The sequence below is a fragment of the Eubalaena glacialis genome, chromosome 19, assembly GCF_028564815.1.
Source record: "Eubalaena glacialis isolate mEubGla1 chromosome 19, mEubGla1.1.hap2.+ XY, whole genome shotgun sequence".
In the NCBI taxonomy this organism is placed as follows: Eukaryota; Metazoa; Chordata; class Mammalia; order Artiodactyla; family Balaenidae; genus Eubalaena; species Eubalaena glacialis.
Window position 1 is genome coordinate 62,097,083 of NC_083734.1, and position 17,063 is coordinate 62,114,145.

The 17,063-nt window shown below is 43.0% G+C and overlaps 1 protein-coding gene across 1 annotated transcript in view; it reads right to left on the reverse strand.

Moving 5' to 3' along the window:
* Window positions 1-1,193: 1,193 nt before the first annotated feature.
* Window positions 1,194-17,063, reverse strand: part of GNA13 (G protein subunit alpha 13) — a 40,497-nt gene continuing 24,627 nt past the window's right edge. Inside the window, exons 3-4 of the mRNA XM_061175172.1 lie at window positions 11,972-12,022; window positions 1,194-6,742 (exon numbers count right to left, since the gene is read on the reverse strand). Coding sequence (XP_061031155.1) covers window positions 6,170-6,742; window positions 11,972-12,022 — 624 coding nt within the window. The 3' untranslated portion in view covers window positions 1,194-6,169. The remainder of the gene's footprint in view (window positions 6,743-11,971; window positions 12,023-17,063) is intronic.

A 17,063-nucleotide genomic window follows, 5' to 3' on the forward strand; every position in this document is an offset into this window, starting at 1 on the left:
ATTTGTAAATATCTCTAAGCCCAAATTTTTCTCTCTGTTTTTCTTGGGACCAAGAGTGAAATCTCACTGTAAAGGTGAGGCCTTGGACACAATTTTTATTTTGCCAGAAAGGCCTGGGACCAACCAGTCCTGGATTATAGCCATCACCACTGAACATTCATTCACACCTGCTTTGCAATTCTGATTGTGGGAAAGGGCCCTTCATTCTGCTTTGGGGAAGAAAAGTACATGCTCAGCTTCCCATAAACGCCACTTTAAGAAAAGGTATAAACATACCAAAAGTTATTTAACAACTTCTAATTTAGCTGAAGTTGCAAAGGGAAAAGATGAGTGATGTGATTTCATGAGAGTGGTTATTTTACCTCTGTGGTCCCAAAACACAGAATCCAGTCTAATCACAAGGAAAATACCAGACTGATCCCAACGGACGGACAACCTACAAAATACCTGACCAGCATTCCTCCTCCTCAAAACAGCCGAGGTCATCAAAAACAAGGAAAGCCTGAGCAACTGTAATAGCCGAGAGGAGCTCAGACAGACAGAACAAATCAATGTAAGATGGTGTCCTGGATGGATTCTGGAACAGAAAGGGGCAACAGGGAAAAACTAAGGAAATCTGAAGACAGTATGGGCTTAAGGATAAATGATCAATATTGGTTCATTAATTTTGAACCAATATGGTGAATTAGTATAATGCAAGATGTTAATTAGAACAATGCAAGATGGTAAATGGGGAAACTATTGCCGACAGTGTGGAGTACAGGGAAACTATCTTTGCAATTTTTCTGTAAATCAGAATCTTAAAGTTTCTTGAAACAAGAAAAGGAGTGGTAACATGTTGGTTTGTTTTTAAAACGCTATTTTGATGACAAAAGACATAGCAGCATTACTCCTGCAGGTGGACAAACCGTGAGCCCAGAGACACCCTAGCGCAATTTCAGCGATTTTAAGAGGAGCAGAGAGAAAAGTGGGTGTTCCCCATTCCCACATCAAAACAAGTGTTTGGGAAACGTTCTTGAAGCCCACATCTCCGTCTTCAGTGAGGAAACGTTTATAGACTAAGTCAAAGTATCGCTGGAGATCTGACAAATGAGCGATTTCTGTGCTTTCAGTCACTGGGTGAAACTTCTGCTCTGAAATATTAAGTGTCTGCTTTACACTTGACATTTAATCAGATTTAAATAACATCATAGTATGGAATAGTTTATAAATGTTTATTAAACGTCAGTAATTTTTACAAAGCAAATATTAATAGCAAGAGGCAAAATTTTTGCAAAATATGTACAAAAGTAAAAAGCCTGGATGACTAGCAACTCATTTTATCAAATCAAACCATTCTTTCCACTTTCAGACCTCCTGTAGAAATAATTTATTGCCAATCCTGAACTAAAGCACTGACAGAAAAAAAATTTACAACAGTATCAGATAATGTGCTCAGTTCCGGGAAAGTTATAAAAAGATGTATGTATAAAAAATCCTAAGCCACAAATACTTTCATACAGAGCTAATACAAATCATGTTTTGTTAGGTACAGTATCTATGAGGTTGTTATGAAACAGACTTTTTGATAAGGCTTCCGTGGTAAATGAGCTCCACCTTTAGACTAGTAGAGAAAAGCCATTTAAACATTTTGCGATTCTGCTTTCAAAGTTAAGAGGTAAAGAAAGGGTAAATGGTATCGTCTGTTGCACTGTTACATATACTTTCCAAGAATTAACCCCTACCTGCCCCCTCTCTGTTTTTGTCCTAGAGCCATCAAATAGGCATGATTTGAGAACAAATGCAACCCTTTTACTATGGCAAGAAATATTATAAACAAGCTTTCCAAAGACAAACCCAAATCAGAGAACAAGTAAGTAGCATACTTCTATCATGACCTTCACTGATTGATAATGTATGCATACTGGGTCCCTACTTCCATCCATCTGGACATTTTCATCATTATCAAAGGTAATGTGGTTTTGGAAAGGTCGCAAAATCTCTTATCAACCCAGAAATTACTGCCCTATCATTAACACTTTTTTGTTCCATATGAGCTCTGGCATTTGAAATCAGATGGTTAGAACTAGATGCCACAAGAATGAACAGAGTTATTTAAATGCTAACTATACATTCAAGTACAGACATAAGAATGCTAGTGGTACAAACACTGGTATTTCAAATTATGTTAATAATCACTTATCAGCCTAAGGCTAGTATCAACTCGATGGTACTTGAAAAGGCCATAAAGTTCAACTTGTTTAAAATGTTCCGGTTTAGACTTATACTTTAATCTCTCTATAAATTTATTAAGCCCTAACCTCGTACCATAAAATGAGTATGTACTATCACTTACTTTATTTGGAACAGGGGGACATGTACACACCACTCACGTACAAGTCCCTCCCTTCCTCATGTTTACCACACTGAAAAGCCAACCTGTGTCCTATCACTAAAAAAAAAGAAAAAAAAAAACAGTACTTTTTGTCCAGCAGTACAAATGCATGGACAGATCATCTGTAATTAACGTAACTTTATGTATTGAAATGATGGGAGAGATAAAGTCAGATTTCCAACTGAACAAAGACATGCAAAATTTGTTCTTGATCCCTCAATTAAAACTAAAAGAAATGAAAAGGTAACAGAGTGACTGTCTCTAGAGTTATTAGGGAGTTTATTACAAATGTTTGACTGAGCTTTACAGGCATGATTTCATGGATTCAAACAAGAAATTAAGAGTTAACACTGATACTTAGCCTTCTCATTACATATACAGAAATAACATTGCTACAAATTGCAATGAAGAGAATCTTGTTTCAAATGGCTTGGTTTGGGGTTTTGTCTAAATGTATCATTATATAATAAAAGCACCAATTTGAGGGTTTCTCAGATAGTGATTTGAGTTTCAGAACATAACAGAACATAACTTGGTAACTTTATTCTTCATATAAATAAAGCATAACACCGGATATGTGTACTAATGCTGAAAATACATTTTACCAAAAGCATAAATACAAGTATTTGGGTATACATTGGAAGTTCAGATTTACTCATTCCCGCTTACAAACAATTCTGGGGCGTATGATTTTTGTGAGTCTGAACCAACACTTCTCATCACTTCTGGTATTAAGGGAATCTCACTTTCTTCTACTTTATACTGACCACTGCCAACAACTGAACAAGGGCCTCCCTCAACAACCTCCCTTGGGAGTTTAACCAGAGGACCTTCACCATGTAAAATACACGCCAGCGCAGCTTCAAACCAAACCAAACCAAGCCAAATCATTTTCACTCCACGATGCCTTCTTTGGTTGCTGCTGTGCTCTAGCTGTCAAATGCCCTTTCCAGACAATACAATTGAAAGGAAGATTTCAATGCAATATAATATTTGGCAGCAAGCAATGATACCGGTTATTAAAAATAATATTTAAGTGACAGAGGCATTAAATTATTTGGATCTTCAGAAAAACATTTGACAAAACCTCTTCCCTATAAAATAATCAAGGCAAAAATCTGTGCTGTTCTTTGATTTATAAGGCAACTCTGTATACTATAAATTTCTTCAAGATCAATGAAGACACTTGTGTGACATTTCTTAAGAATTAAGCAAGAAGACATTCAGACTTAAGAACAGAATGTAATAGAGAATTGGGCACATTTTATTCCAAATCATAACCATGAAGACTTAGAAAATCAAACACACTGAACAGCTTTAAATCCAAATTACATTTTCAGAGACTGGGGGGAAACTGGCATAGGGAAAACTTCGAGCACCCTTTCAACTTTGTCCACTAAATTTCATCTCCCTCTTCACACAGTGGTATTTCAAAAGGATCTGGTTTTCATGCTATAGGTATAGGACTCCTTCAAACAGTTTAAAAGTACAGTATATAAAACATGTGGACTAAAGCCTTCAAATTCAAACTTAAAGTTCCACTGAGTGTCTAAACCAGCCTGCCATTAAATGTAAGTAATTTACTGCCTCAAAATATAGGCTAGATTTTAAAAGAAAGTTGACTTTGAGACTTCACACACGTCAGGAAAGGAAATCTCAAATGCCCAAAGTAATATCCTATCTATTTGGTGTTTTAACATTTCTTTGTGGTAGTCAAAATGGTGCTCTGTCAGGCAGTATTTATGGTTCATATCACAGATCTGAAATATAACTTAACTGAGAGTATCCTTCCTCTTTATACATACTTACACTGGAGTGAAATGATGTTTGGCCATTCAGTAGGACCATCTGCTAAATTTACACACAGACTTTCCACCGAAGTCTCCATGTTACTGTGCACACACTCAGATACCCCTCAGCCCTGAAATGATTCTCTGTGGATTAAGCAATGCACTCTCTCTGGTAAGAAGTACTAGATACAGAACTATTCCGACGCGCATGAACCCTGCTGTACTGTGGACGCCTGCATCATGACGTAGGGCTACGTGTCAGTAGCTCAGGTGTCACCAAGACACGAAAACACTGGCAGTTATGGGTGTAATGATGGTGGAGTTTCACATGCAAGAAAAGTCAGGTACATTGAGAACAATCCCTGGTCAGTTCACTGCAAAGCCCTATTCTTACTAGACAGCCAGACAGACCCAGAGCCACTGTCTTGGAAAGGCTGGGTGATCCAGAATGTTGACCAATCTTTCAAGGACTTTCTAGCCAATAAAATACCTGAGAACACAGTCAGCTATACAGTAAAGTGAAAGATATCACAGTCTTAATCACAATTTTCAGGAAAGGAAGAAAAGCCGTCAGACTTTCCAAACTGTCACCAGTCTTGTACATCTGTTTCTCTAATCCAATTCTGACACTACATATAACCTACAGGGCAGTATTTTTAGTACTGCAACCCAGCCACTCTGATGAGTTCACTATGAATGTATCTGTGATTGCAAAGCTACTTCATGGGTACATTTTAATTTGGTAAGTGGTGGAGGAGGTCAAATGTAATCACCTTGCAGTATGAACTAAAAAAATTACTACTTATTCTTGGAAGTATCCTTGAAACCTTCAAAATGTACCTCAAGAAAGTTGGAATTTCATAAACAATAATGTTGCAAACCCATACATACTCTTTTAGAGACACACCAAGAATGAATAAGAATCTCAAATAATAGTGAATAGTGTGACAGGAAAATACTGCCCTTGGCAAGCTCCAAGAAAACAAAAAAAATCCCATAAATGCCACCGTCTGGAGTTGATGGGAACAGACAGGAGAGCGAAAGAACGATGTTTGTGATGGTGCAGCAGTGATCCCACCGTAAGGACCCACATCATCTGAGACAGGATTTCAAAGTCTGAGAGTAAAACACATAATATATTCTTCGGAAAGGGTGTATTTATTTAGAAAGTTCTGTTATCAGGTTGCTTGCACTTTTTCAGTTGCTGCTATGGCCAGAATGTTTCCCGTATGGCACACTGATTACATGATATTTAAATATGAAAAGGGCAAATTACATTTCACTCATGACTTTTAATCAAAACACTACGGATGGCATGCGCCTGCCTGTGCTCCCCTGGACCATTTGTGAGCTTTCATTACCATCAGACCAGAGATCCTCATGTAAACTTTAAACACGCCGGAATATTGCCTTCAGAAACCACAGGAATTTAAAAAACAAAACAACTGTTGTGTATATAAGCAATCAGAAAACCGTGAAGGCTAAAACTGGGTGAAGCTACAGAACGTCATTCCTTAGATCACACATTTTTCCAATGGCCCCTTCAAAACAGGTTACCATAAAGCTGGGCACAAGTGTGGCTGCTACCTGTAGGGCGAACAAAAGGTATCTTACTCGTTCTAGAACTGAACATTCTTCACCTCAGACCTACAAATATTAAGGACACCTTCTGTACTTGGCACTACAGGAGAACTCAGTTTGAAAAGTGGAAGAATTGAAAGCCTGAGGGATGCCGTGTCTGAGGTCTGGCAGGAAATGACTCCACTCCGATGGAAGCCGCAGTGAAGGAGATCAAAGCCAAGCCTCAGCAGATATTGGCCGTGTGTTACTCAGCAGCTCTCGGCCACAACCAAAGGCCGCAGAAGGAGGACTAAGATTTCCAAGAAGTTCAACACAGAATCAAGATCTTTCTAATTCCTGTTGTAAACTTCTATTTAAAAAAACAAAACAAACCGAAAGCAATCAAAAAGACAGAAAGATACGAGGACCGCGAGCCTGCTGTGCGTCACTGGAGCATGAGCTGCTTGAGGTTGTCGTGGAGGATGGTGTCCTTCACGTCGCGGAAGACGAGGCGGACGTTCTCCGTGTTGATGGCCGTGGTGAAGTGGTGGTACAGGGGCTTCTGCTGCTGGTCCCGGCGTCTGTTCCGGAAGCACTCCACCAGGAATTTTTGGACGTCTCTTAAGCAGTGGGGATCCCCTTCGAATTCCAAGAAATAGTCTTTGATGCTCACAATTTGCACTTTCTCCTCAAGCAAATCTGTCTTGTTCAAGAAGAGAATTATGGAGACGTTGCTGAAAACCCGGTTGTTGACGATGGTTTCAAAAATGTTCAGAGACTCTGTCAGGCGATTGGTCAGACGATCTTCCATAAGCACCTGGTCAAACTCACTTGAGGAAACAAGGAAAAGTATTGACGTCACGCTGTCGAAGCATTCAAACCAACGTTTTCTTTCTGATCTCTGACCACCTACATCAACCATTTTGAAAGGAACATTTTTAATTTCAAAGTCGTACTCGTGAATGCCTTTGGTGGGTCTTCTGGCTAGCAGAATGTCTTGCTGTGATGGAATGTAATCCTGGAAAAGAAAAAAAATCGTTTCCTACTCAGTAATCCAGGAGTAATGAGAATTTTTAATGTACGACTACCTGGGCTAGTGAATGGATACGCAAACAAAATTATCTTTTAAATGACAATCTCCTGGTAACATTAAAGCATCAATGCTATTGTGATTCTCATCATAAAACAGCAAGATACACTGCAATGTTAGCGTCCACACTGGTTCAAAATTCGCTGCAAATGAAGGCGCCTATGATCTTTTCAGCCCCGCCGGACGACCTGAATGTCCATCCACGCGTGACGCCCCACCGTGCCAGCACCCGCCCGCCGCCGCGTGTCCACGGCCACGGTCACTGCTCCTCGCCCCTCCGTCAACAGCGGCGGGGCCCCAGTCAAGGTTCTCTGCCCCCCGCGGCCCCTGCTCCGCGCCCCCGCCTGCAGGACCGACAGCTCTACCCGGGTCGCCTGTGTTCTCACTGCGCGACGCGGCCTCTGCTCTGCCCCCCTGACCGAGCTCACTCTGCGGGGCTTCCCAGCTGTTTGCGGGGGGCCGTCTCCGTGGCAGGGCCCCAGCTTTTCCCCTCTGCCGGCACCCGTGCCAGACACAGCGGTGCCTCGGAGGGAGGGTCTACACCAAGACCCTGGACAGACGGACGGACGGACGGACGGACGGAAGCTGCTGGCCTCCCGAGCCCCCGGCTGCCGCCGACAGTGAGTGCCCCTGGGCAGTGAAACTGGTTATTTCTTCTCAGCTTAGTATTTTTCCAGAACTTTGATGGAGCTTTTTGATAATACTGAACAGGAAGGTTTTAAATGCTCATCACCAAGGTCACAATTTTTTTAAATCAAGGCAAGATTTTAAAACAATGCCAACTGTTACTCACAATGCTGCATTTTATACCTTTCCAAACACTATAATCTTGAAATTTCATTACAGTGTGGATACTTATCTCCTTAAAATAGTGTAGCTAAGAATCAAAAAAAAAAAGAAAATAAACAGTCAGCAGTTCTCAGTTGTCTGCAACCCACCGTGATGTATAAAGTGCCCACAGGGCTCTACTGAAACACGCTGGGGTTCGCACGTGTCCCCCCAGCTCCAGCAAACGCACACGCACCTGCCTCACCTGTAATCAGCACCGCCCCGATTCTCTGCCCGCCCCCAGCTTTTGGCTGAACATTTAATCATGAACTGTCTCACGTGCTGATACGGTTGTATTTCATTTTAAAAGAGCACAACATACATCAAATGGATTAACGTGCTATCATTTACATAAATATTCCCCTACTAGTGGTCATTTAGGTTGGTTCCAATCTTTCGCTTAATATAAATGCTGCCATTAAAATTCTCATGCACATCCTTCTTTTCCCCCCTTTTGGGCTATTTCCTGAAACTGAATAACCAGGAGTAAGATGGTGATGAAGTCAAAGCTTGTGAAGATTTTCATGACCTGGGACACTTAATGTCCAACTGCTTTCCAGAAAGGTGGGGACCAGTTCACAGTGCTCGTGTGTGCCAGCCGCCTCAGAAACATGCCAGCCCCGAGTGGTAATTTTTAATTTTCTAATTTCATAAACATAAAAAGCTCTTTATTATTGCCTTAGTTAGGAGCTAAGGGCTAATTCATATAAAGCGCAAACACAGGACGAGGTAATCAAGTGCTCAAGGGTCTGGCAGAGTCACGGTGATTAGAACTGGATTCTAGAGCCAGCTCCCCACATACTACCTGGGTGACCGGGGACAAGTCATCACGTAACCTCTCTGCGTCTCAGTTTTCTCACCTGTGAACAACACAGACAACAGCACCCACAGGGAAGCTGTAAGGACTAAACACAGCACGTGGGTGAAGCGCTTAAGAACCGGGTTCGGCACACAGCCCGTGTGTTACTGTCCAGCGGTTCCCACTGTCACCACTGCTGCCAAGAGCGGGAAACCAAGGCAGTGACGGCCCCCCCTACTCGTGCACCCCTGACAGCCCTCCCGGGACGCGGCCTCTTCCGTAAGAACACGCACCGTCTTCCTCGCCAGCCCCCGGTGCACCGGGACGCGCTCCCGCCCACATCCTGCCCCGCCAGCCCCCAGGCCTCCCCATCGCGGTGAACCTTCTCCATCGCGGTGGGCCTTTCCCATCGCGGTGGGCCCTCCCCATCGCGGTGGGCCCTCCCCATCGCGGTGGACCCTCCCCATCGCGGTGGACCCTCCCCATCGCGGTGGACCTCCTCCATCGCGGTGGACCTTCTCCATCGCGGTGGACCTTCCCCATGGCGGTGGACCTCCTCCATCGCCTCCTACTTTGCATCAAATCCCGCTGCTCCTTCTTTGAACCTGCCTCACATTTTCTTTCTCCTCTTTATCTTCACCACCCCCATTTTTTAACATCTCAGCCTGGATTACCATCTTGCCCCTTGGTCCTCCGCGCCTCCTGGGTCCACCTCTCAGCCCCCCGAGACCACCCCTCCCTGCATCAGACCAATCCGCGCTGACCCGGCTTCCACGACCCTCCTTACTCCTTGTTTTCCGGGCCCGGCAGCCTCTGCTCCCCCCGTCAGGCTCCCCAGAGCCCAGCGTGGAGAGCCACACGAGCCTCACGTCCTGATAGTGCTGTGTGGCCAGTCGGCGTGATGCGTGACTGCGCAACGACAGCGCGTCCAGACCCTGGTGGCTGCCTTCCTGACGTCTGTTCTTGTAAGTCAGAGCCAAGCACTTCTGTCAGACAGATGCGCCTCCGGACCCCGGGCATGGCCCGCTGTGCGCGTCTCCTCGTCCCACCCCCGGCCGCCCAGGCTCACATCCTCTCACGGGCTACCAGCTTCTCCATCCATGAACCAGTACCGTCTCCACCATCAGTCTCATTTAATCGCCCTCTGCTTGTTTTATGTATGTTAGTTTTGTCTCTGACTAGAATGAGTTCCTTAAACACGGAGGTCAAAGAACCAAACAGCTAACGACGAGCAGTTATTACAACCGCAAGGCACCAATCTGAACACCTTACTGGGAGCCGTGGATGGAACTGCGTCCCTGCACCGTCCCCGCACACCCCCGCCTGCATTCATGGGTTGAAGCCCTAACCCTCAGTGTGATTGTCTTTGGGGACAGGGCTTCTAGGAGGCGACCAAGGTTAAATGAAGTCATATGGGCGGCGTCCTAATCAGGTAAGTGTTGGCGGCCTTAAAAGAAGAGGCCATACACTTCTTGCACGTGTGTGTGCTGAGCAAAGGCCACGTCAAGGCACAGCGAGAAGGCCACAGTCTACAAGCCAGGAAAAGAGTCCTCACGAGAAACCGACCATGCTAGCAACTTGATCTTGGGCTTCTAGCTTCAAAAACTGCAAGAAACAAAGGTCTGTTATTTAAGCCACCCAGTCTGTGGTATTTCGTTATGGCAGCCTGAGCAGGCTTTTGAGACACGGGGTTTATTTCACGTAATTGCCCCCGAGCCCGACGAGGTTGGTTCTCTTACTATGCCCATGACATGGATGAAGAAACTAACGTTTAGAGATGCCTAAGGTCATACAGCCAGTCTGCGATGGAACTGGGATTGGAACTCTGGTGGTCTGGCTGCAGAGCCCTGTCCTTGACCCCTGTGGTTCCATCTCCCAGAGGGTCACGGGGCTTGGCACACAGCGGGGATTCCATGGTCCTAGAACTTCAGTCAGAGACGGCAAAGCAAACGCAATCCCGTGACCTGTCTGATGTGCACAGAATGGGCGGCCAGTCTGCAGCCCACCCACATTTATTCTCCTCGCCTTTACAACTACCTACTGATCACAGCACTTTTTTGTTTTTATTCCAGATGTGGCCTCAAAACTGTTCTCAACGTAAGACTCTAAGCAGCCAGTACAAACTGACTGGGGCTGGCTCCGAGTCACTCATTCCGACGCTATTTGTTGAGTACCTACGAGGCACCAGGCACTGTCACCGGGCAGCAAGAACTCAGCCCTTCACAACCAAGACCCAAGGTCCTTGCCCTTAGGGAAAGAGGCGGGGGAAAGACCAGCAAAACCTATAAATGAAGAGACCAACGGTAATAAGAACAATGAAGCCTGAAAAGAGCCAGAGCTGATGCTGAAGACAAGAGGAGGGGACCCACTTTGAATGGTTTGCTCAAGGAAGGCCTATCCGAAAAGGCAAATTGAGAAGAACGGGTCAAATGAACACTCTTTGGATCAGAAAACATGAAATAACTCTTAAAAAATTAGTTTATCTACTAAAGCTTCTCTCCATTTGGCTTATACTTAACTTTTTTTTAAGGCTTGTTGCAATCTGACCACATGGAAAAGTGACAATGAAAGAAGTCTTAATACAAAGTCTCACTGATGTGGACTGAGTGAACAAAAACAGACAAATACAGAGACCCTAACTTCTAGAGCACCTGTGTCTACGAAACAGGTAGGAGAAACACATACTGACTGAACGGCAGACAAGTGCAATTTAGCAAAATACAAAAAAATACGGGAAAATGCGAAACTTAGCGTTCTCGACACACATATGCTACTTTCCTACTTGCAATAGGTTTCATTTTGTGCTTTCCTTCTGTTTTATTTTTAAAGTTAAACATCTCAAAGAACCCATAAAACCACATTAAACTTTACAACAGAAATCTGGTTTAAGAGGAGGCATACGAAGCTATACTCAGTTGAATGGGTCACCACTGACGCTAGGGCAATGGCTTTCGAGCATTTTCTAAGCAGCACAAAGCTTCCTTCCAGTGAAGTCTCTGCACAAGTCCAACACGGAGAGCGGCCAGCACCAGCCCTCACCAGTCGGCCACGGCCTCAAGGGATGCACTGCAGGACAGTCCGATGGTCCAGCTCCTTTGCAAGGGCGACTCCTCCCACATCACGGCCTTGAGAATCCAGCCTCCTACCCTCCAACCCAACACACGGGGGTCCTGAACTGGAAAATACCGTTTGCTGAAAAGTTCTGAAATCAATCAGCCCACCGCGTTCTTTCGGTTTCCACTTACAGAGAAGCAAAAGACACTGACGTAGGCTAGTTAACGTGCCATCTCATTTTCAAGCATAAACTTCTTTCCATAAAGAGTTTTACTTTCACAAAATAGTGGACAGGGCATTCCTCAAGGAAATGGCAGAGGTCAGGACAGGAGAGGGAGAAAAAATGAAGCAGGAACAATCAGCATACTGCCACTAGGAAAAAGGAAATAGCTCAATACATAATTTTTCTAAGTTTCCTTATCCTAACTACTGCTTTCAAATGGCAATAAACATAAACATTCAGTCTGAAAACTTACTGGTTCTCCAAGTTTATCCAAGTTATCCAGGAAATATTTTACAGATTCACCCTGAAAACAAGAAGAAAATAAATAGTTATTAGGGCTTAGAAATGGAAGACTTTGTTACAACAGTTTATATTAAACTGTCTGGTTGTACACTTAATCCAAATCCAAACATACTTCGTTTAGTCACCGATTTCAGGCTGAGCAGCTAAGCCCACTGAAGACGTATGAAATGTCTGCCTCTGGCCAAGGGCTACAGCCTGGTGAGGCTCACAGAGTCTTTACAGAAGCGATACCCCAAGCACTCATCCATTCGCACAGGATCACGTGTACGTGTTCCCATATATCTGTGTATCCAAAGGGAAGATGTAATTAAAAGGTGAAAACTGCTTTTGCGATACACATACAACTACAGTTCAGGTGGGATTACTTCTGTCTACATTTTTCAATCAAGTTTATATCAAGAGCGAAGCAGGGATGAGGTGAGAACACCTAACAGGCAAGTGCCTAGACAGACACGCCTTTTTGCTCCTGAACCCTGAAAAATGCTGCAGGCTTCACCTCTCCAACAGGTCTTCTCTACCTGAGTGATCAGCCTACTCTCTCTGAGCCCAGATTTCTATCAGACCTCAGGCAATTTCCAACATCTAAAGTGCATGAGAATACATTCCTGAGAGGAAACACTCGCACAGAGGACAGGCAGGTGAGAGCGACCCGGCTGCAGAGAGAAGGGCTGCGTCCTGAATCTCCCAGGGTTCTCCCTCTCCTGCTGGATTTCTACCAGCACAGCACTGGTCCTGCCCGAAACTGCTACCCCGAGCTCCAGAAGGCAGTGCTTCTTTCACACAGAAGAGAATCCCCTGAAGATCTTGTCTGACTGCAGGTTCTCAGGGGGCAGGGGCGGGGCACGTAATTTCTGCAATTCAGGTGATTTCTGGGACCACAGTTTGAGTCACGAGGCCTTAAAGCAGCAGTTCTCAAAATTTTAGTCTCTGGATCCCTTCATACATCTTAAAATTCTTCAGGATCCCGAAAAGACGTTGTTTAAGTGGGTTATAGCTACCAATACTTACCACATTAGAAAGTAAAACTGAGACATTGTAACAAATATTTTACTTATTAATTCATTTAAAAATATCGATAATAAACCCATTCATGTTAACGTATTTCAGTGTAGCTTAATAAAAGCCAGTGAGGCACTTCTGCTTCTGCATCCGAGCTGCTACTGCAGGTCGCTTCACCCGTAGCATGTGAAGATCTGGCCGCACAAAGAATGCTGATTGGAAAAGGGAGCATTTTCATAACCTTTGTAACTGTAGATATTTTTGTTTCTACACCAGAATTTGACAAATGGTAGTTTCTTAAAAGTGACGTCCCTGTGGAATGGAAAGCCTACCAATGAACTTTTTGCACACTGTTACAGACACTAAAATTCACTGGTCTATCTTGTACTTTGAATGGGTCTTTCACCCACCCACAATTTTGTAACACCAAGCGCTCATCACATGGAACGTGGTGGGCAATTAAGTATACAGATCTTCCAAATGTTGGCATGTTTCATGACACAATAGTAAGAAAATCATATTCATTAATATCATAATGATCTCATAAGAAGCCTTGAGGCTTGGGAAGTTGACAACCTCACAGGGGTGGGCAGATACAAGTTTTCCTAAATTCTGATTTTCACTTGAAAGCTCAAATTTTATCAATGGCAACGAATACTGTTATTTTCCTTGAACTGGCAGGCTAACTTCATTCATTTTCTAAAAAAATGCCTGTCAAATGCCCAAGTCTGAGTAAGTCGGTTGTTTCTTTCAAGTAAAAATGGTGTTCCATGAAAAATACAGTTAGTTCAGCTCCCGACACAACCAGTCACAAAAGGGCTTTCCCCGGAGACCACGGTCCTGCTGCAGGAGCGTTTTCAGGGTGCCGCCCAAGCCATCATACAGAGTAGTACAGAGCTGTTGAAATTGAGATCTACAACAATTTTTACTGCTTAATCAAGGATCATCTTCAGTGAAACTGGTGTGTGTGTCTTCAACTGCAGATGCAGAGCGGTGACGAACACACCAACTAGTAGTGTGTTTGGGGCTGATAGCCCATCTGCGCTCAGGCACTGGCTGGCAGCTGCAGCCCTGCTGTTCTGTGCTATCGGTGCGAGTGACAGCTTCATGAAGGGAAAGAACATCTTAAGTGACACTCTCAAGAGTGCTGAACATGAAGACTCCTTTTAAAGGGTTTCTGGGATCCCCAGTGGTCCACGGACCGCACTTGGCGAACTGCTGCCGTAAAGCACATGGCGGAGAGCGCGTACACAGGTGTCTGTGCTTGAGCTGGGTATGGTGGGGTGGGCAGGCCTGGCTGTGAGCTCCTCGTGACTGCAAAGCAGCAGCGGCAGATGATTCTGCTTTTTTCTGGACCTGGAATATTCGTACAGTGTTTATAGCACCTAAAGATGATTTTTAAGAGAAGGGAAAAGAAAAAGCTTCAAAAAAATTCATTCTGGGGTAATGAAGAGATTATTTGGTCAAGCCTGTACGTGTACTTTGCATTATTTCATCGATTTTAATGAAAAACATAATATTTTTGTTTTTATGATGGATAACATATATAGGCCAAAGGGAATTTGGGCTTAATCTTTAAATAACATCGATATTTACTTATTGAGTTGTTTGCACAACCCAAATGAGGTTATATATTTAAAGCACTTTAAAAAGGAAAATTCAAACGAATATTACCAATCCTGTTACACTGAAGTATACACGGTAGAGTCTCTTGGACAAATGTGATAAAAAGTAGTCACTCTGTTTCTGTATGAGTAAGACTTACAGAACTGTTACCCTTTCAGTAATGTGCATATTGAATACTTACATAATGTTAAATACCTTAAATGAAATTTAAAACATTTCAAAAAGGTGTTTTTTGACTGGTGTTATATCTTGCATTTATTGACTTTTCTTGATTTTAGAATTAGTAAAATTCACTGTGGAAAACTTGAAAATTAGAAAAAGGAACAAAGAAGGAAACAGGCAATAATCATTAATTCCACTGCTCAAAAATAACTAGTTAACGCTTGAAGAGACTGCCTTCCAATCACTTTTTGTATATTTAACACTGTTGAAATAATACAGACAAATCTGCATCCTTATTTTTCACTTACGTAACTGTAAGTACATTTTAATGGTCAAAATAATTCCCAGTACTTATATGCTAAAAAGTTAACTAAAACCGCTAATCTAATGTTGGATATTTGAGTTATTTCCATCTTTTAAATAAGGTTTTAATATTTTAAAAATAAATAATGTTGTGTAAACAGCTTTATGTGCTCTTGAATTACATTCTTAGTGATCTCAGAAGAATTACTAAGGTAAAGAGATCCAACATTTTTAATACGCCTACTACTCACTGACACACAGGTCCTATTGATTCTCTCCTACACAACAGTTACAACGCTGAGTATATGAGTAGTGAAACTATGAGGACGATACATAAGCCAAGATCACAGGAGAGTGTTTTACAGATGCTTCTGTAACAAGCTAGAATGCAGACTCTCAGAGGCCCCACACTGTGCTGGCTGATGCTTATCACTTTAGGGACCCCCAGAGCAAAGGAGCTCTGTGTAAAAGAGAAAATGACACGTTCCATGTCCAAATTGACAATAAAGGTTCAACTACACAAAAATTTATTTCAATTAATATTGCTGTTTAACGGTCAAATAAACGAAGGTTAAAGTAACCCTAAGATGAACATATTATCGAAAGCAGCAAGCCTCTTTCCCCCCTTTAAAAACTAAATGCTTACACCGAACCCACCATTTCTGAGGGTATTGGGAAATTGGTATACTCATTCTAGCGACCTTGCAAATTCACACAAACTTTTTAGAAAGTTATGAGTAGTACACTTCATAGAACTTTTAATGAACTTTTGCCCATTCTAAGGAATTTACTGAACATAAAACGACACAAACAAGATGATATTTTACTTGATGCTACCTACAATAGCAAGATTTGGAAGTTCGTTTTTCCACTTACTACGAGAATGAGTTAATAAATTTTGGCACACTAACATAACAACGTAGTATAAGTCATCAGGTAACAATTATTTCGATATAATCGCTACGTATGAAATATGTATGCCATTAAGAGCCACATTAAAGCAGGGGCTGACAAAGCTAAGCTCCGCAACCCCTTACCCTACCACACGCTGCTTGTATGCTCACCCCTACACTCACTTGGCAGCAAAACCTGACCTGAAGTGGCTGAGGCTCTTTATATAGTCTTTATTTCTCCTACTTAGTGAAACTGTTCAAATGTTTTGCTGCAAAAGAAGTGTGGAGGGACTTCCCTGCTGGTCCAGTGGTAAAGAATCCGCCTTGCAATGAATGCGGGGGACGCGGGTTCGATCCCTGGTCGGGGAACTAAGATCCCACATGCCGCGGGGCAACTAAGCCCGTGTGCCAGAACTACTGAGCTCGCGCGCCTCAACTAGAGCCCGTGTGCCGCAAACTCCAGGACCCATGCGCCCTGGAACCCATGCACCACAGCTACAGAGCCCAGGCGCCCTGGAGCCTGTGCAGCACAGCTAGCGAGAAGCCCGCGCACCATAACGAAGGGCCTGAGCACCGCAATGGAGGATCCCCCGTGCCACAACTAAGGCCCGACGCAGGCAAAAAATAACAACAATGAAAAATAATCGTAAGTAAATAAACAGAAAAAAAAAGAACTGTGGCGATTACATAATAAACAGTACATGCATTATATTATCTATCTGTAATCCAAAAAATTCTTAATGCCATTAACAAATGTGGACTCGGGGATTTATGATAAGAATAGTTCTGCATTACATATGCTTTGATTTTTGCTATTTAAAATATGGACAAGGTAACTCTGCAGTTCTGTGAGTGACTATATTCTCTTTTCAAAAAAGTAAAAAAGAAAAATCATCCCTATTTGTTCTTCTCTTGGTATTACAATACAAACATAAAAAAGTATTTAAAAAGTTCTTTTCACTGAAGCTTCCTGATTTAACTGCATTCCCTAAGAGGGGATCTTAGATCTTTGGGGTTCAAATTATTACATACCTTTGTTTATTAGGAATTCATCATCTC